Source organism: Mobula hypostoma, chromosome 1, assembly GCF_963921235.1.
Source record: "Mobula hypostoma chromosome 1, sMobHyp1.1, whole genome shotgun sequence".
In the NCBI taxonomy this organism is placed as follows: Eukaryota; Metazoa; Chordata; class Chondrichthyes; order Myliobatiformes; family Myliobatidae; genus Mobula; species Mobula hypostoma.
In genome coordinates this window covers 32078284-32098300 of record NC_086097.1, presented here as the reverse complement: position 1 = coordinate 32098300, position 20017 = coordinate 32078284, and the positions used below count along the sequence as shown (strand labels likewise).

The following is a 20017-nucleotide window of genomic DNA, read 5'->3' as shown; positions in this document are numbered from 1 at the left end:
AATCCCTTGGGATTGTCTTTAACACTACTTGCCAAGGACTTTACATGGCCCCTCCTGGCTTTCCTAATTCCACCTTGAGTTCTTTTCTGGCTTCTTTATACTCCTCGTGCTCCGTTTGATCCTGAGTTCCGAAGCTTTACATACTTTTCCTTTTTCTTCTTGATTAAATTCACCACCTGTCTGGACATAAACATGAACGAATCTGCAGTTGCTAGAAATCCGAGCAACACACACAAAATACTGGAGAAACTCAGCAGGCCAGGCAGCATCTATGGAAAAGAGTGCAGTCGACAACTCAGCCCAAAATGTCGACTGTACTCTTTTCCATAGATGCTGCCTGACCTGCTGAGTTCCTCCAGCGTTTTGTGAGTGTTACCTCTCTGGATGTCCAAGGCTCCCTTATCTTTCCATCCCTGTCCTTCCTTCTAACAGGACCATACCTTTCCTGTATTCTGTGCAATTGATCTTTAAACACCCTCCACATGTCTGATGTGGACTTGCCAGAAAAAAGGTGTTCCCAATTAACTCACCTTAGTTTCTGCCTAATGCCCTCATAATTTGCTCTAGTGCAATTTAAAGTTCTCCCACAAGAACCATACCTATCCTTGTCTATAGCTGGCCTGAAAGTTAAAGAGTTGTAGTCACTGCCCCCTAACCGTTCATCCACTGAAAGTTCAGTCACTTGACCAGGCTCACTACCCAGCACCAGGTCCAATGCGGCCCCTCCTCTCAATGGACCATCCACATATTGATTTAACAAACCTTCCTGGACACACTTAAAAAATCCTGCCCCATCTGAACTCCTTGCGCTAGGAAGGTCCCAGTTTATATTAAGGAAGTTGAAATTCCCCACGACAACATCCCTATTATTTAACATGTTTCCTTAATCTGATTACATATCTGTTCCTACAATGTTCTGGTGGCTATTAGGGGGTCTGTAGTACAATCCCATCAGTGTGATTGCACCCTTCCTATCCGTGGGTTCTACCCAAGCAGACTCAGTATCTGACCCCTCCATTCTGTCTCCCCAAGTATGGCTGTGATATTGTCCTTGATTAGTAGTTCAACTCTATCCACCCCCCCACCCCCCCCCTTACCTCTTCCTCTATCTTTTCTAAAACTTTGAAAACCGGATACAATTAATCACACTTTCCTGCCCCTCTCTCAACCAAGTTTCAGTAATGGCTACAGCTTTGTAGTTCCATGTACTGATCCATGCTCTAAGTTCATCACCCTTACCCATAATACTCCTAGCATTAAAATAGACACACTTCAAACTATCCGACTCACCATACCTGTTATTTCAATTTTGCCTTTCAATACTTTCCTTCCAGTCCAATCCTTCCCTTAATGACCTGAGGTCTCAGGTTCCCAGCCCCCTGCAAAACTAGTTTAAACTCTCCCGAGTAGCATCTGCAGACCTTGTGGCTAGGATATTGGTTCCCCTCGAGTTCAAGTGCAACCCATCCCTCTTGTATGGTCACCCCTTCCCCAGAAAAGGTTCCAATGATCCAAGAACTTGAAGCCCTGTCCCCTACACCATCTCTGCAGCTAGTCCTTCATATGTGTGATCTCTCCATTCCTACCTGCACTAGTTCCCCCTCATTCCTCTTAACTCCAGCAAGTTACAGGCCCAAAGACAACCAGCACACCTCATACTTCCACCCTTTTATTCCTGAATTATTCTCGTGAACCTCCTCTAGACCCTCTTCAATGCTAGCACACCCTTTCTTAGATAAGGGGTCCAAAACTGCTCTCAATACTCCAAGTGTGGTCTGACCAATGTCTTATAAAGCCTCAGCATAACATCCTTGTTTGTTTTTCTAGTCCTCTCGAAATGAATGCTAACATTATATTTGTCTTCCCTACCACTGTCTCAACCTGCAAGTTAACCTGTAGGGAATCCTGCACATGACTTCAAAGTCCCTTAGCACCTCTGATTTTTGAATTTTCTCCGCGTTTAGAAAATAATCTAGGTGTTTATACCTCCCATCAAAGTACATGACCATACACTTCCCTACACTATATTCCATCTGCCACATTTTTGCCCATTCTCCAAATCTGTAAGTCTTTTTCCAGCCTCACTGCCTCCTCAACACTACCTACCCCTCCACCTATCTTCGTATTGTATGTAAGCCTGGCCACAATGCCATCAATTCTGTCATTCAAATCACTGGCATATAACGCAAAAATAGCAGTCCCAACATAGACCCCTGTGGAACACTACTAGTCACCGGCAACCAACCAGAAAAGGTCCCCTCTATTCCCACTGTTTGCCTGCTGCCAGTCAGCAAATCTTCTATCCATGCTAGTGTCTTTCCTGTCATACCATGGGCTCTAATCTTGTTATGCAGCCTCATGTGCAGCACCTTGTCAAAGGCCTTCTGAAAATCCAAGTACTCAACATCCACCAATTCTCCTTTGTCTATCCTGCTTGTTATTACCTCAAAGAATTCCAACAGATTTGTCAGGCAAGATTTTCCCTTAAGGAAACCATGCTGACTTTGGTCTATTTTATCATGTGCCTCCAAGTACCCTGAAATCTCATTGTTAATAATAGACTCCAATATCTTATGAAACAATGATTTCAGGCTAACTGGCCTATCGTTTCCTTTCTTTTATCTCCCTCCTTTCTTAAAGAGTGGAGTGACATTTGCAATTTTCCAGTCCTTCAGAACCATTCCAGAACCTAGTGATTTTTGAAAGATCATTTCTGTTGCCTCCACAATCTCTTCAGCTACCTCTTTCAGACCCTAGGGTGTAGTCCATTTGGTCCAGGTGACTCATCTACCTTCAGACATTTTGGCTTCCCAAGCACTTTGTCCTTAGTAATAGTAACTACATTCACTTCTGTAGCCTGACACTGAAATTTCTGGCATACTGCTAGAGTCTTCCTCAGTGAAGTCTGATGCAAAATACTTAGTCAGTTTGTCTGCCATTTCCTTGCTCCCATTACTAACTCACCAGCGTCAATTTTCAGCGGTCCGATATCCACTCTTGCCTCTCTTTTATTCTTTGTATATCTGAAAAAACTTTCGCTGTTGTCTTTTATATTATTGGCTAGCTTACCTTCATATTTCACCTTTTCTCTCCTTATGGTTTTTTTAGTTGCCTTCTGTTCATTTTTTAAAATCTTCCCAATCTTCTAACTTCCCAGTAATTTTTGTTATACTATATGTCCTCTCTTTTCCTCTAATGCTGTCTTTGATTTCCCTTGTCACCCACAGTTGCCTCATCCTCCCTTTAGAATATTTCTTCATCTTTTAGATGTACTTTTCCTGCACCTTCCAAATGCCTCCAGAAGCTCCAGCCATTGCTGCTCTGCCATCATCCCTGCTAGTATCCCCTTCCAATCAACTTTGGCCAGTTCCTCTCTCATGCCTCTATAATTCCCTTTACTCCACTTTAATATTGATACATCTGACTTTAGCTTCTCCCTCCCAAACTGTAGAGTGAATTCTATTGTATTATGATCACTCCCTCCTCAAGGTATTTTTAAACATTAAGTTCTCTAATCAAATCAGGTTCATTACACAAACAACCAATCCAGAATTGTCTTTTCTCCTTGTTGTCTCAACAGCAAACTACTCTAAAAAAGTCATCTCCTATGTATTCCACAAATACCTTATTTTGGGATTCTGCACCAACCTAATTTTCCCAATCTACCTAATTATTGAAATCCCCTATATCTATTGTAACATTGCCCTTTTAACATGCCTTTTCTATCCTCCATTGTAATTTATATCTCACATCCTGTCTATTGTTCAGAGGTCTGTAAATAACTCCCATCAGGGACTTTTTACCTTTGCAGTTTACTAACTCTACCCACAAGGTTTCTACATCTACCAATCCTATATCAGCTCTTTTTAAGGATTTGATTTCAATTTTTATCAACAGGCCACACCACCCTCTCTGCCTACCTGCCTGACCTTTCGATATAATTTGTATCCTTGGATGTTAAGCTCCCAATGATGATCTTCTTTCGGCCATGACTCAGTGATACCCACAGTGTCATACCAGCCAATCTCTAAATGCGCTACAAGATCATCTACCTTATTCTGTATACTGTGTGCATTCAAACATTACACCTTCAGGCCTGTATTCATCACCCTTTTTGATTTTGCCCCCATATTGCGCTTCAACTCATCCCACTGACATTTGCCCTTTCATCTCCCTGTCCTTCCTCACGGTCTCACCACAACTGCATCTTCTTGTATACCAACTGCCCCATTCTCATCCCTATCACTCCAGACCCCATCCCCCTCCCAATTAGTTTAAATTCCAAATTAGACAGAAGCTAAGTAGGCACAGTTTAGGAAGGTATGGATCTAAGGCAGGCAAATGTGATTAGTGTTGCTAGGCAACGTGATCAGCATGTACAATGTGGGCCAAAGGGTGGCCTCCTGTGCTGTAACTGCTCTGTGAGGCCAGAACACCAGAGGAAACCAGCAGGGTCACGAGGAGGGACGTGCAAACTCCACACAGACAGTACCTGGGTCAGCATCAGAGAAGTGAGGCAGCGGCTCGAACCAGATTCCTGTAAATTACAGGCTAGATGCAGGAAGATTGATAGAAGCAACTGTACCATAATTACTGGGAAATTCACTGAACAGGCAGTGACTAGTGGGGTACCGCAAGGCTCAGTGCTGGGACCCCAGTTGTTTACAATATATATTAATGACTTAGACTAGGGAATTAAATGCAGCATCTCCAAGTTTGCAGATGACACGAAGCTGGGTGGCAGTGTTAGCTGTGAGGAGGATGCAGGGTGACTTGGATAGGTTAGGTGAGTGGGCAAATTCATGGCAGATGCAATTTAATGTGGATAAATGTGAGGTTATCCACCTTGGTGGCAAAAAGAGGAAAATAGATTATTATCTGAATGGTGGCCGATTAGGAAAAGGGGAGATGCAACGAGACCTGGGTGTCATTATACACCAGTCATTGAAAGTGGGCATGCAGGTACAGCAGGCGGTGAAAAAGGCGAATGGTATGCTGGCATTTATAGCAAGAGGATTCGAGTACAGGAGCAGGGAGGTACTACTGCAGTTGTACAAGGCCTTGGTGAGACCACACCTGGAGTATTGTGTGCAGTTTTGGTCCCCTAATCTGAGGAAAGACATCCTTGCCATAGAGGGAGTACAAAGAAGGTTCACCAGATTGATTCCTGGGATGGCAGGACTTTCATATGAAGAAAGACTGGATGAACTGGGCTTGTACTCGTTGGAATTTAGAAGATTGAGGGGGGATCTGATTGAAACGTATAAAATGCTAAAGGGATTGGACAGGCTAGATGCGGGAAGATTGTTCCCGATGTTGGGGAAGTCCAGAACGAGGAGTCACAGTTTGAGGATAAAGGGGAAGCCTTTTAGGACCGAGATTAGGAAAAACTTCTTCACACAGAGAGTGGTGAATCTGTGGAATTCTCTGCCACAGGAAACAGTTGAGGCCAGTTCATTGGCTATATTTAAGAGGGAGTTAGATATGGCCCTTGTGGCTAAAGGGATCCGGGCTATGGAGGGAAGGCAGGTACAGGGTTCTGAGTTGGATGATCAGCCATGATCATACTGAATGGCGGTGCAGGCTCAAAGGGCCGAATGGCCTACTCCTGCACCTATTTTCTATATTTCTATGTAAATACCTGTAAGAAAATGAATCTCTAGGCAGTATGTAGTAACAAACGTACTTTGATAATAAATTGACTTTGACCTTTGTGTGTCTGTGTCTTTCTGAGTGTGTCTGTGTGAGTGTGCCCGTGTCTCTGAGTGTGGGTTTATGTGTGATTGTGTCTCTGAATGTGTGAGTGTGTCTGCGTCTGTGTGTGTGTGTCCATGTCTCTGAGTGTGGGTTTGATTGTCTCTTTCTCTGGGAGTGTGCGAGTATGTATATGTCCCTGTGTGTGTGCGCTGTGCATGTTGACAGGGCTGGTCCTGCCCCATGGTACACAAGCCGCTGACAGTTGCTGGGCTCAGCTATCTGCTGTGGCTCTACTGTAAGCCGCTGCCTTCTCCAGCGCTGGGCTCTGTCCCGGCGTTGCCGACTGCACATTGTGGGTGTCTGACCGACCGCCTCTCTGCTGCCACGGTGATCAGGACCCGCTGCCCTTTGTCATCCGGCTGGTCTGCTCTCTGATGTAACCTGAGAGGGCAGGGGGAGGGTGTGTTGGGGGTTGGGTGTAGTGTTCCCTGTGTGAGTACACAGATGATCGCTGCCTGCCAGTGAGGCCCCTTCCCTCTCTCGTTCCGTTGCTCCCGACCAGGTACCACCTGGATGCTGCAGCTTGATCCGGGGGCCAGACGGTAAGCACGGCCTCCGGTGCACGGGCACGGCCTCCGCGAGCAATGCCGGGTGCACCGTTTGGTAGCTTTCATTGTGCTCTGTGTGTGTGTGTGTGTGTGTATAGGGTAACGACCATGTGTGATCTGGGTTATTCTGCTTCCTACTCTGTGTCTGTGTGTGTGTACGTGTACGGCTGTGTGTCTGCATTATGTTTGCATTGTTCTTATCTAGAGTGTGGGTGTGTTTACCTACGGCGCAACGTCCAGGTGTGATCTGGGTGTGTGTGTCTGTATTACCAGTTAGTATTGCCCTTACCTTGTGTGTGTGTGTGTATATATATATACAAGGTAATAATATCTGTGTGTGGTCTGGGTGTGTGTATTATTTGTCTGTGTGTAATCTGTGTCTGTGTGTGTCTACCTGGGCCCATGCACTTGTGTGTACTGATTAGTATGTACACATGTGTGTGTGTCTATAATAAGAATCAGATTTATTATCACTGGCTAATATGATGTGAAGCTTGTTTTGTGACAGCAGTACAGTACAAAGGTATAAAATTACTATGAGTATATGTTTGTGTGTATACAGTTTATATCTGTGAGTAATCTGTATGTATACATCTGTGTGCATAGATCTCATCCCTTCTCTTCTCCTCACCTGCCTATCACCTCCCACTGGTGCCCCTCCTCATTCCCTTTCTCCCATGGTCCTCTCTTCTGTCCTATCAGATTCCTTCTTCTTCAGACCTTTACCTTTTCCACCTATCACTTCCCAGCTTCTCACTTCATCAACCCCTCCCCCACCCACCCACCTTCCCCCTTACCTGGTCTCACCTATCACCCACCAGGTTATACTCCTCCCCCGCTCCCCCTACCACCTTATTCTGGTTTCTGCTCCTTTCCCTTTCCTTTCATTCCTTTCTTTTCCATTCCATTCCATTCCTTTCCATTCCAGGTGAAGAGTCTCAGCCTGAAATATCAACCCTTCCATGCTGTCTGTTGTTCAAGATTTCCAGCATCTGCAGAATCTCTTGTTTGTTTGTGAATGTATATATGTGTGTGTGTGAGAGAGAGAGAAAGAGAAAAAGGAGAAGGAGCCATACTCCTGAGTGCTCACACACACATGCCCACCCCACTATCACTCTGCCTCGGGGAAGGAGCGGGAGCGGGGTAGGTTGTACCTGGTGAGATTGTGGGCTGGGAAGGGCATTCCTCCAAGGCTGTACCTTCCAGGCTGAGCAGTTGTCACTGCGGGACAGTGAGCTCAGGGCAGAGTCCGTGGGAGGGGACTGGTCAATGGAGCGAGGGCGGCTGATCTCGCTCACAGCCCAGATTCCGCACTGTCGCTTCATTATAAGAAACTTCAGAGAGGGTGCAGAGAAGATTTACCAGGATCCTGCCTGGGTTCGAGAGCATGTCCTTTGAGGATAGGTTGAGTGAGCTGGAGCTTTTCTCTTTGGAGTGAAGGAGGATGAGAGGTGACTTGATAAAGGTGTACCAGATGATAAGAGGCATCGATTGAGTGGGATAGCCAGAGACTTTTTCCCAGGGTGGAAATGGTTAATACGGGGGGGGGTAATTTTAAGGTGATTGGGGAAAAGTATAGGTGGATGTCAGAAGTAAATTCTTCACACAGTGGTGAATGTGTGGTGGTAGAGGAAGATGCATTTGGGACACTTAAGAGACTCTTAAATAGGCACTTGGATGATAGGAAAATGGAGGGAGGGCTGTGTGAGATGGAAGGGTTAAATTGATCTTAGAGCAGGTTAAAAGGTTGGCACAACATTGAGGGCTGAAGGGCCTGGACTGTACCATACTGTTCTATCTTCTGTGTTCTCTCAAGAGAGGACAGATTTGCTGGCGGTGTTTTGGCCCAGTTTGCCACTGGGGAGGGGCAGGATGGAGAGCTGGCGGAAGTGTACATGCAGGGGAGATGCCGCGGTGATGTGACAGGGAGCCACCTCCCTTCTGGTGGTGGTTTTGGGGCATCACCTTCTGAAGGTGTCCTGGATGCAGGCGAGGCCCATGATAGAGCTGGCTGAGTGTGCAACTTTCTGAAGCTTTTTCTAATCCTGTGCAATGGCCCCTCCATACCAGACGGTGATGCATCCAGTTACAATTCTTTCCACAGAACAACTGTAGAAACTTGCTAGCGTCTTTAGTGACCTACCAAGTATCCTCAAACTCCTAATGAAATATAGCCACTGTCCCGTCTTCTTTGTAATTGTACCAATATGTTGGGACGAGGATAGATTCTCAGAGATGTTGACACCATGAACTCGAAACTGCTCACCCTTTCCATTGCCGATCCCTCGATGTAGACTGATGTGTGTTCCCTCAACTTCCCTTTCCTGAAGTCCATGATCAGTTCCTTGGTCTTACGACATTTTGTAAAGGGTTGTTGTTTCAACACTACTCTACTAGCTGATCTATCTCGCTCCTGTTCACCTCCTCATGACAATCTGAAATTCTGCAACCATAGTTGTGTCATTGTTAGATCTATAGATGGTGGTGGTGCAGAGAGAGTAGAGCAGTGGGCTAAGCAGGCATCTTTGAGGTGCACCAGAGTTAATTGCCAGCGAGGAGGAGATGTTATTTCCAGTCTGCACTAACTGGTCTCCCGATGAGGAAGTCAAGGATCCAGTCGCAGAGGGAGGTACAGAGGCCCAGGTTTTTGGAGGTTGTTGATTAGAACTGAGGGTATGATGGTGTTGAACGCTGAGCTGTAATCAATAAATAGCAACCTGACATAGATATTGCTACCATGCAGGTGATCCAAGGTTAACTGGAGAGCCAGTGAGATTGCATCTACTGTAGACTTATTGTGGTAATAGGCATGTTGCATCTGGGCCAGTTCTTTGCTTAGTCAGGAGTTGATTCTGACCATCACCAACCTCACAAAACACTTTATGATTAGATCTGAGTGCCACTGGGTGATAGTCATTGGGTACTGGTATTTTTGTCACCCATTTGAAGCAGGTGGGAACCTCCGACTGCAGCAGTGAGAGACTGAAGATATCCTTGTACACTCCAGCCAGTTGGTTGGCACGGGTTTTCAGAGCCCTACGAGGTAGACCATCAGGGCCTGGCACCTTGTTGCAGTTGTGTTGCAGTTGTGTAAGTCACTGGTGAGGCTATACTTGGAATACGGTGCACAGTTTTGATCACCCTGTTTCAGGAAAGACAGGGAAAGAGTGCAAAAAATATTTATGATGATGAAAGGACTTGAGAGCCTGAATTATCGGGAGAGGCTGGCAGGCCTAGATCTTCATTCCTTGGAGTGTAGGAGAATGAAGGGCGACTTTTATTGAGGTTTCTAATATCATGAGGTGGATGGTACAAGTCTTTTCCCCAGTCCAAAACTACGGGGCATAGGTTTAGGGTGAGAGGAGAAAGAAGGACCTGAGAAGGCAGCTTTTCCAAACACAGGGTGGTGTGTGCATGGTATGAGCTGCCTGGGGAAGTGGTTTAGGCTGGTGCAATAATATCATTTAAAAACTTTGATAGGTACATGCAAGGGCAGGGATGGGAGCAAATTGGGACTAGCTGGGTGGGAACCATAGATAGCATAGACTGATTGGGCCAAAAGGCCTGTATCCGTGTTGTATTGTTTTAAAAAAAAATCAAAAGATTCACTTGTGAGCCTCCTTCGCTCCAGGGAAAACAGTCCCGGCCCATCCAAAACCTCTCAAGGGTGAATCCTCCCTGGTCCCACTCTTGTTGCATCACCCCTACCACCTGGTGCAATTGGGCAGGTACCCGGGATGGAGAAGAGAGCAGTTGTGGAGAGCTCTCACAAGCAGCTGATTGGTTGACGGTGGGCTCCTCCCCTAGATGTGTGAGTTTCATAGAACATAGAACGGAACAGCGCAGTACAGGTCTTTCAACCCACGATGTGCTGATCAATCTAACCCTCCCCTCCTACATGGCCCTCCATTTTTCTATCATCCATGTGCCCATCTGAGAGTCTCTTAAATGTCCCTAATGTATCTGCCTCTATCACCACACTCTGTGTAAAAGTGTACCTCTGATATTCCCTCTATACTTCCTTCTCTGGGTGTCCATTCTACCTATGCCTCTTATTATCTTATACACCTCTATCAAGTTGCCTGTCATTCTCCTTTCCAAAGAGAAAAGCCCTAGCTTGCTCAGCCTTTTCTCCTGAGACATGCTCTCTAACCCAGGCAGCATCCTCTGCACCCTCTAAAGCCTCCACCTGCTTTCTCTATTGAGACAACGAGAGATCAGGAATTCCTGATCATGGGAAGCCCACTCACTGGCTGTGCTGTGACCTGCTCCTTCCCCCAGGGTGAGCACACTGATGGAGAGGCGGATGTCGGTGCAGAATCTGGATGGGGAGATGAGCTGCCTACGTTCCTGGCTGGCCCACATTGAGGCTGAACTCTCCAAGCCCCTCGTCTACACCGTCTGCAATGACCAGGAGATCGAGCGCAAGCTGGCCGAGCAACAGGTGTGTGGGCTTGAAAACAGCAGACCATTTAGCTCACCTTGAACATGTCACTCTTAGCCCTTCATGGCCTCAGGAAGGGGGGCAGGGGGAGACTCTGATACCAGAGCCATTTGTAAAGGCTCAAGTCATCCCTGCTGGTGTTCTGTGGGCTCTGGGTGAAGTTTGGGACCAATAACAGGGTAGATGGTAGGGAGGGAGGGAAGGAAGGAAGTGGTGGGACCAAGGGAGGGGAGGAAGGAAGCAAGGATGAGGGAGAGTCAAGCTGGAGGAAAAGGCTGGGATGGGGTGGGTTTCATTCTGGAGAGAGGGATGTTGGAGAGGGATATATGTTGGGGGATGGATATAGGGGAGCATGTGTTCCAAGGAAGTTTGTGTCGGAAGTCAAGCAAAGGGAGCCATGGGGGTTAGAGATGGAAGCTGGACTGTTGAGGGAAGTGTGCTTGGTAGACCTGTCAGGAGGGGTTGGAAAAGGACATATTGGAGTAGGGAATGCGAAGAGGGTGTGTGGAGTGTTGGTGCAAAGCTGGTGAAGGCTGAGTGACAGGGATGTATGTTGGGGGTGGGCCCCTGATGTGCACAGAACCGTAACCCACATTGCAGACTCTTGCTGTGCACTTACCTCGTCATGACGTTGGCTTGCTGTGCCCAGCTGCGAACTTCTGATGTGTGTTGTCGCCTCCCCACTCCAGTACAAAATCTCGCTGTGTCCTTCTTCACCCCCCCCATGCAAACTCTTGCTGTGCACTGTCTCTTTGCCCCCTGCCCCCACCGTATGGACTCTTGCTGTGCACTGTCTCCGCCCCCACCCACCCCCAGTGTGGAGCGCTTGCTGTGTGCTGTTCCTTCCCCCTGTTCGGACTCCTATTGACCCCTGCCCCCTGCCGCCCTCGGTACAGGAGCTGCAGAGGGACATCGACCACCACGCCGCGGGGGTGGAGTCAGTGCTGCAACGGAGCAACGGGATCCTGCTTTGTGCCGAAGCCGAGGCCGATGCCGATGCCGAGACCGAATGTGACTCCCTGAGACAGAGCAGCAGTAGCCTGGACCGGCGCTGGCGCAACATCTGCGCCCTGTCGCTGCAGCGGCGAATGCGGTAGGCAGGGGTTTTAGGAGGAGGTTGCAGTCGGGGGGTAGTTGATGAATGGGGAGGGGGTTGTGATGGTAGGAGTAGGTGAGTAGGGTATTTATGAATGGGGAGAATCGGTGAGGGGTGATAGGTGGGTGCTGGTTTGTGTCAGTGAGTGTGGGGTGATAGGTGGGGGCTTGTGACAGTGAGGGTGGGGGTCAGTGTGGATGGGTCAGCAGATTCAGGTTGGGCTGAAGGGCTTGTTTCTGGGTCATGCTGGTCTCTCTCTCTGAGAGTGTTGTCTCTCCAGTGGTGCTGGTTGTTTGAGTTTGTGTTCCTCAGCGTTTAGGAGAATGAAGGGTGGACTGACTCTCACCGGGAATATTCTGAGGCGGGGGTGAGGGAGCAACAAGGAGGGGCTGGGATGTTTCCACCAGTGGGACCTTGTTACAAGCCAAGGAGCATCACTGTAAACGCAGCAGGGGGAATTGGGGCCATAACGTTTTGGACTGGGGTCATGGTGTCTGGAACGAGGTCACAGGGCTGGGGGTGGGGTCATGGGTAAGTGGGGTCGGTGTTGTCTGGGGTGAGGGTGTCGGTGGGTTGTGATGTTCCGGAACGGGGCCAGGGTAGTGGTTTGTCATTGCGTTCGTGGGGTCATGCTTCTGCCTCACCCGCAGAATCGAGGAGACGTGGCGAATGTGGCAGAAGATTCTGGACGATTACTCACACTTCGAGGAGTGGCTGCGGGGGGCAGAGGAGACAGCCGCTCACCCCAACACCTCCCTCATCCCCTACAGCCTCGCCAAGGACGAGCTGAAGAAGTATGAGGTGAGAAGGAGGATGGAGAAGGGGTGAGGAGGTCCAGGGGGTTGGGGGGTGGCGGGGTTAGATCCCTTGGATGCAGGAGAAGCGAGGAGTGGTGGGGGGGGAAGCTGTGGATGAGGGACCTCCTCTCCCAAACACTCCCATGAGGGGCTGGGTTGTGTAGATTGGGCAGGAGAGTCCATGCAAGGGTGGCTGACCCAGACATGGATTCGGACCCACAAGCATTCAAGGGTGTGAGTGTGAGGGTGAGTGTCCGTGATAGGCTATGCTATTCCACAAACGTTCCAGGGTGTCTGGTAAGAATGTGGGTGGGATGGAGGAGTGGCGGGGTGGAGGTCTGTCTCGGTCCAGTCTGACCTTGTCTGGTGCATGTCCCACAGTCGTTCCAGAGTGTGTGGTAAGAATGTGGGTGGGACGGAGGGTGGCGGGGTGGAGGTCTGTCTGGGTCCAGCCTGACCCTGACGGGTGCATGTCCCACAGTCGTTCCAGGGTGTGTGGTAGGAATGTGGGTGGGACGGAGGGTGGCAGGGTGGAGGTCTGTCTCGGTCCACCCTGACCCTGTCTGGTGCATGTCCCACAGTCGTTCCAGGGTGTGTGGTAGGAATGTGGGTGGGACGGAGGGTGGCGGGGTGGAGGTCTGTCTCGGTCCAGCCTGACCCTGACGGGTTTACGTCCCGCAGACGTTCCAGAGACAGGCTCACGAGCGGTTGACCCAGCTGGAGCTCATTAACAAGCAGTTCCGCCGACTCTGCCGGGAGAACCGTGCCGACACCTCACGCTACCTCCGGCACATCGTTGCCCAGGGTAACCGGCGTTGGGACGCCCTACAACGGCGCATCACCGCCATCCTCCGTCGCCTCAAGGTAACTGACCACTGCCACACCATTGCATCTCCTCCACCATCTCAGTGGCCCCAGCCTCACACCCTGTCCCCTCCCCAACCTGTCTCTCCCACTACCACCTTCCCCTCTGTGGTCTCAAGGTAGCCCACCGCCTCTGTGTCTTATCCTCACTTTCCCATCTTGAACGTCCCTGCAAAATCCACCCCCACCATCCTCACCCCTGTCTCAATCCAGGATGGGCCATTGCACCAAGACCCCACCCCACTCCACTCCTCCCCCTCTCCCCATCTCCCCTATCTCCTCCATCCACTCCTCTCCCCCACTCCACTCCCCATCTTCCCCACCCCCACCTCTCCTTTATCCCCACCCCCACCCATCTACCCATCTCCCTTTAGAAGAGGATGTTGGACTGGGACTCGGTCAGTAACTCCCACCTTGCCCTCCCTCTGTGTTCCAGCACTTCATCAGTCAGAGGGAGGAGTTTGAGTGCTCGCGGAAGGCCATCGAGGTGTGGCTAACGGAGATGGACCTACAGCTGACCAATGTGGAACATTTTTCCCAAAGCGACATTGTCGACAAAGTGCGGCAGCTCAACGTAAGCATGGGATGAGGGGCGTTGTTGGGGGAATGGACAGAACTAGTATATCATTGATGGACCCAATAGCCTCCTTCCATGCTTTATCCATTCCTTGTGTTGAGTCTGTGCACAACTATATATCGATTAAATAAAAGCATGCACACGGGAGATGGCTATAACTGGTGTATTCACTTGGCAGTGAGAGAGAACAATGTGCATGCATTGACAACAGCACATGTGCAGATAACAATCAATATGTAATGCTGGGGGGGGGTCATTGCTCTAAAAGAAGTAGATCCATACATTACACTTCTCCCCCTTTAGGGATTAATGCACCATAAAACTGTATATGTACAACACATTAATTTTCCCTTCATAAACCCATATTCCAAATAAACATGCTTTCTCAATAACAGTCCATAACTAACTTCACAGTTAGTTATGAAGGTTCAGTCATTTGGGTGGCACTCTGCTTCTTTCAGGATAGCACCTCTGGACTGTGGAGTAGCATCGTAATTTGGCAGATGTCTTGTCAACGATAACGTTCTCGTTCCGCCTCTATAGCTCTGGAGTGGCACCAGGTTTGGTAGGTGTCTTGTCTCAGACAACATTCTAAGTTTCTGGTGTCACGTTGCTGTCAGTGACATCATCACTGAGAGGCAAGTCCGGTGACAGAAATATGTCTGTATTGTTGGATGCAATTGACTCAAGTGTGTTCTTTGGTTGAACATCCAGTATCTGGTCCACATGACGTCTCCATGTATGATCTCCAACATCCACTGTGTACATCAGTGGTCCAGTTCTTGTAGCTGTCCTACCGGGTGTCCACTTGTCTTCTCGGTAATCGTGCATTCGGACTTCCTGTCCAATCTTGAAGCTCTTTGCTGATTCACTTGGCAACTGGCTGAACTGTTTATTCTGCACTTCCCTGGAGGACTGGCTTCAGGAGGTCTATGTGAGATCTCAGATTCCTGCTCATGAACAGCATTGCTGTGTTTGATTTATCATCGCATGAGCTGAATTCTGATGCACTAAAAGGAAGATGTCCACCTTGTGCTGTAGAGAAATGTCCTCCTTGCCCATCACTTTAATGGCCTTCATGAAAGATTAGATAAACCTTTCAGCTCACCCATTCATTGCTGGGTGATGAGGAGCTGACTTGAAATGTCTGATACCATTTTCCTTCATGAACATTCGGAATTCTTCTGATGTGTATTGTGGTCTGTTGTCACTCACAATTTGTTCTGGTAAGCCGCCTCTGGTGAAGATAGTCCTTAGAGCGGAGACCGTCTTTGCTGAGGTGGTTGACTTTATTGGTATAACCTCCAGCCACTTCGAATGAGCAGCCACAGCAATCAGAAACATGAATGGCCCAGCAAAGTCAATATTTACTCTTTGCTGTGGTGACAATGGCCACTTCCATGGGTGTAATGGTGCCTTAGCATTTTGAACTGTTTGACATCCCAAACAGCTTTTGGCCAAGTCTTCAATATGTTTATCTATTCCTGGCCACCACACATAGCTCTGGGCAAGCCTCTTCATCTTGACTGTACCCAGGTGTCCTTCGTGCAGATTTTCAATCACTCTGGTGTGCAGCTTAGAGGGAACCACAACATGAGATCCACACATCAGCGTTCTTTGACATACTGAGAGTGGGTCTCCTCTCGCTGAGATCTCTGGAAACATAGGGTTATCATGAGCTGGCCATCCTTGCATGGTGATGTCATAGACTTTTGACAATGTCGGGACATTCCTTGTTTCCCTTTATATTTTGGATTTTGTTACCGGCAACTGATCCACTTCTTCAGTTGCCAGTAGTGGAAGATGTGACAAGCCGTCAGCATTGCTGTGTTGCTTGATACTCTTGAATTCTATGTCATAAGAGTGGGCTCCTAGGAACAGTGCCCAACATTGTAATCAGGTAGCAATATTCACTGGCATTCCCTTCCTGGGATTGAAAATGGAGACAAGGGGCTGGTGATCTGTCACTAGTGTAAACGTTTGTCCGTAGAGGTAGTGGTGGAACTTCTTTATTCCCCATACTAGATTAAGGGCTTCTCGGTCGACCTGAGTCCAGTTGCGTTCGGCACTCGTCGGTGATCTTGAAGCAAGCGCAATCGGGCATTCAGATCCATATTTCATAGTGTGTGACAAAATGGCTCCAATGCCATAAGGGGATGCATCGCACGCCAGTCTGATGGGCAGGGATGGGTCATAATGGGTGAGCAGTTACCATAGTTACCATAGAAACTACAGCACAGAAACAGGCCTTTTGGCCCTTCTTGGCTGTGCCGAACCATCTTCTGCCTAGTCCCACTGACTTGCAAACGGACCATATCCCTCCATACACCTCCCATCCATGTATCTGTCCAATTCATTCTTAAATGTTAAAAAAGAACCCGCATTTACCACCTCATCTGGCAGCTCATTCCATACTCCCACTACTCTCTGTGTGAAGAAGCCCCCCCTAATGTTCCCTTTAAACTTTTCCCCCCTCACCCTTAACCCATGTCCTCTGGTTTTTTTCTCCCCTTGCCTCAGTGGAAAAAGCCGGCTTGCATTCACTCTATCTATACCCATCATAATTTTATATACCTCTATCAAATCTCCCCTCATTCTTCTACGCTCCAGGGAATAAAGTCCTAACCTATTCAACCTTTCTCTTTAACTGAGTTTCTCAAGATGTTATTAGTGTTTCCTTGAATTCCTACATCTTTCTAACTATTCCCACTTTGCTCCTGTCTGTAACAGTGCATTCAATGGATGCAACACTGTAGCAACGTTTAGAAGAAACTGGTGGTAGCAGTTTACAAGGCCCAAGAACGAACTGAGTTGTGACTGATTTTCTGGTTTGGGTGCCTGTAGCACTGCTTCATTTTTTTTCTTGTGATTTACGTAAGGTATGCTTGTCAATGACACGCTCACAATATGAGATTTCATTCTTGAAAAACTCAGTTCTCTCTCTTTGTGCACAGACCATACTCACTCAGCCTTTTAAGCAGTTTACCAAGGTACTGGAGATGCTCTTCATCATTTTTTTGCAAGTCACAATGATGTCATCAAGGTAACATTGTGTTCCTGGGATATCTTGGAGCACTTAGTCCATTGCTTTTTGCCAAATTGCTGGAGCTGATGTGATACCAAAGACGAGATGATGACAGTGGAACAGTCCCTTCTGAGTTTTGATTGTGAGGAACTTCCTGCTTGTCTCCTCAATCTCTGTTTGCAGATAGGCTTGTGACAAGTCAATCTTTGAAAACCTCTCCCTGCCTGCTAAGGATGCAAAAATCTCTTCTATTTGTGGCAAGGGATACTCACCTTAAAATCCCCACATAAGCGAACGGCTCCAGCCTTCCCTTTCTTGATCACTGGGACAGTGGGCGTGGCCCAATCGTCCACTCAACCTTGGAGAGAATTCCAGATGCCTCCAGTTTAGGATGCGCTTTATGGAATCTTTGTGTTGCTGTTTCATCCACTTCAATTCTGGCCTTCATGCCTTTGAGTTTACCAAAACTCCTTCTCATTAGCATTAAGCAGCTGTGACAGTCTCTGATTAGGGTAACCATTTGGGTTGCAGTTGCCGGTTGATGCCACACTGAGAGCTTTGATTGTGTGCCAGTCTAGTTGGATTTTTCTCAACCATTCACATTAGAAAAATGCTGGTCCTCTCCTTTTGAATACATAAAGCTCTGACTGCTGTGTTTGACCTCCATACATCACCTTCACTTTTACTTTGCCTTTGGGGGACTCTTTTTCACCTGTGTAAGTCTTTAACATCACTGAGGTCTTCTCTGTTGGTATCTTAGAAAACAGTCTGTTGTAGTCAGTCTCTGGAATTATGGACAAAGCTGACACTGTATCCAGCCTGTTGTGACCCATATTATATTGAGATCTGACTTCAGTAATACTATGCAGCTCTAGGCTTAACAGTTCACCTTTGTCAGACTCTGTTGTCTGGTTCTGTTCTACATTCGGTAACTTTATGCATTTGCTTAGTTTTGTGTTTGAGGCTTTTCACTCAGTTATGCTATTTGTCTGCCTTGCACACTTACTCTATGTGACCTTGTCTGTTACATTTTCTAGAGACTTTTCTTCGAACCAACAGTCATTTGCATCATGGGAGGATTTGCCACATCAATAACATCTTTGGCTCTTTGCACCATTCAGGGATATTTCACATTCTAACCTCCTTTTCAGTAGTTCTGCTGCATCTTTTACTGTAGTCTCTTAACTATTGCTATGGTTAATGCCCACTCTAAAGTTAGATCTCTTATGGACTATGCATGCCACATACAAGCCCGTCCCTTAGTGCAGCGGTCCCCAATCACTGGGCTGCGGACCGGTACCGGGTCGCAAAGCATGTGCTGCCAGGCCGCGAGGAAACGATATGATTTTGTGATATGAGTCAGCTGCACCTTTCCTCATTCCCTGTCACACACTGTTGAGCTTGAACGCACGTGAGGTCATTACCCGCGCGTCATCCATGTCAGCACAGGAAGGAGATCAACTCCTTATGCTTGCAAATGACGGTGGGCTGAAAGGTATGTTTGACATAACATCTCTGCCGGCATTCTGGATCAAAGTCAAGGCTAAATATCCTTGCTTCCATTTCCAATATATCTCTGCAATGAATGCTACAAAAACTAAATTGCGGAATAGACTGGACATAAGGATCCCCCTTCGAGTATCGCTGTCTCCCATCACCCTTCGATGGCACCATCTTGTTGCAGGGAAACAAGCCCAGGGCTCCCACTGATTCAGCGATATTGGTGTGTTGCAATGATTTTATATGTTCATACGGGGAAAATAGGTGCAGTGTGTTTAATATCCAAATGTTACTTAAAATGTTATGATGCTATTGACTTATAAGTGACTTACATAACCATGTAACAATTACAGCACAGAAACAGGCCATCTCGGCCCTTCTAGTCCGTGCCGAACACTACTCTGACCTAGTCCCACCGACCTGCACTCAGCCCACAACCCTCCATTCCTTTCCTGTCCATATACCTATCCAATTTTTCTTTAAATGATAATATCAAACCTGCCTCTACCACTTCTAATGGAAGTTCGTTCAACACTTGCTTCAAGCTCCCCGTCCTCCCCTGATAATTGACTTATCACTATATTCATGCGAGGAAATGTGCTGTGTGTTTAATATTAAATTTGTTAGATAAACCCTTTTAGAAACGAAATTGAGTGTATTAGCCACTTATCACCTCTATTCCGCTCATGATTAACACTCCCCACCGAACAGAATCGCCAAAAACAATTTGTAGAAAAAAAATCAGCACGTACAGGCATGCGCATTGGTGCCCGCGCAAGGCTTCATGGTAATTGTAGTCTTTCTCGGGGTAAACACAACGTATTTGACTGCTACTCTTGTCCGTTGGCAACCCTACCCCCCCCCACCCCCCGGTTGGCCGGTCTGCAAGAATATTGTCAACATTAAACCGGTCTGCAGTGCAAAAAAGGTTGGGGACCCCTGCCTTAGTGCATCAGAAAGTCCATTTCTAAAGTCACAGTACTGGGAATGTTTGCACAGTTCTGCAATGTATTCAGAAACGCTTTCATCTTTTGACTAGTTCCTTTTGTAAAATTTAAATCTCAGCTATTACCAGCAATTAGGGCTCAAGTGATTTTTGTAAAATTATAACAATTTCATCAAATGTCTTGCCTACTGGGTTTCCAGGGTTACTAGGTTGCGTTAAGGTTTCAGAATGGCAGGCAGTGACTAGTGGGGTACCACAAGGCTCAGTGCTGGGACCCCAGTTGTTTACAATATATATTAATGACTTGGATGAGGGAATTAAATGCAGCATCTTCAAGTTTGCGGATGACACGAAGCTGGGCGGCAGTGTTAACTGTGAGGAGGATGCTAAGAGGATGCAGGGTGACTTGGATAGGTTAGGTGAATGGGCAAATTCATGGCAGATGCAATTTAATGTGGATAAA

The 20017-nt window shown here is 47.5% G+C and overlaps 1 protein-coding gene across 5 annotated transcripts in view; it reads left to right on the top strand.

The window, feature by feature from the left end:
* Window positions 1-20017, top strand: part of LOC134345253 (nesprin-2-like) — a 276033-nt gene that overhangs the window by 223464 nt on the left and 32552 nt on the right. For all 5 annotated transcript variants that reach the window (XM_063045672.1, XM_063045636.1, XM_063045664.1 and 2 more), the window contains 5 exons: window positions 10587-10749; window positions 11646-11842; window positions 12496-12646; window positions 13324-13506; window positions 13943-14080. In XM_063045672.1, the coding sequence (XP_062901742.1) occupies window positions 10587-10749; window positions 11646-11842; window positions 12496-12646; window positions 13324-13506; window positions 13943-14080 (832 nt within the window). The remainder of the gene's footprint in view (window positions 1-10586; window positions 10750-11645; window positions 11843-12495; window positions 12647-13323; window positions 13507-13942; window positions 14081-20017) is intronic.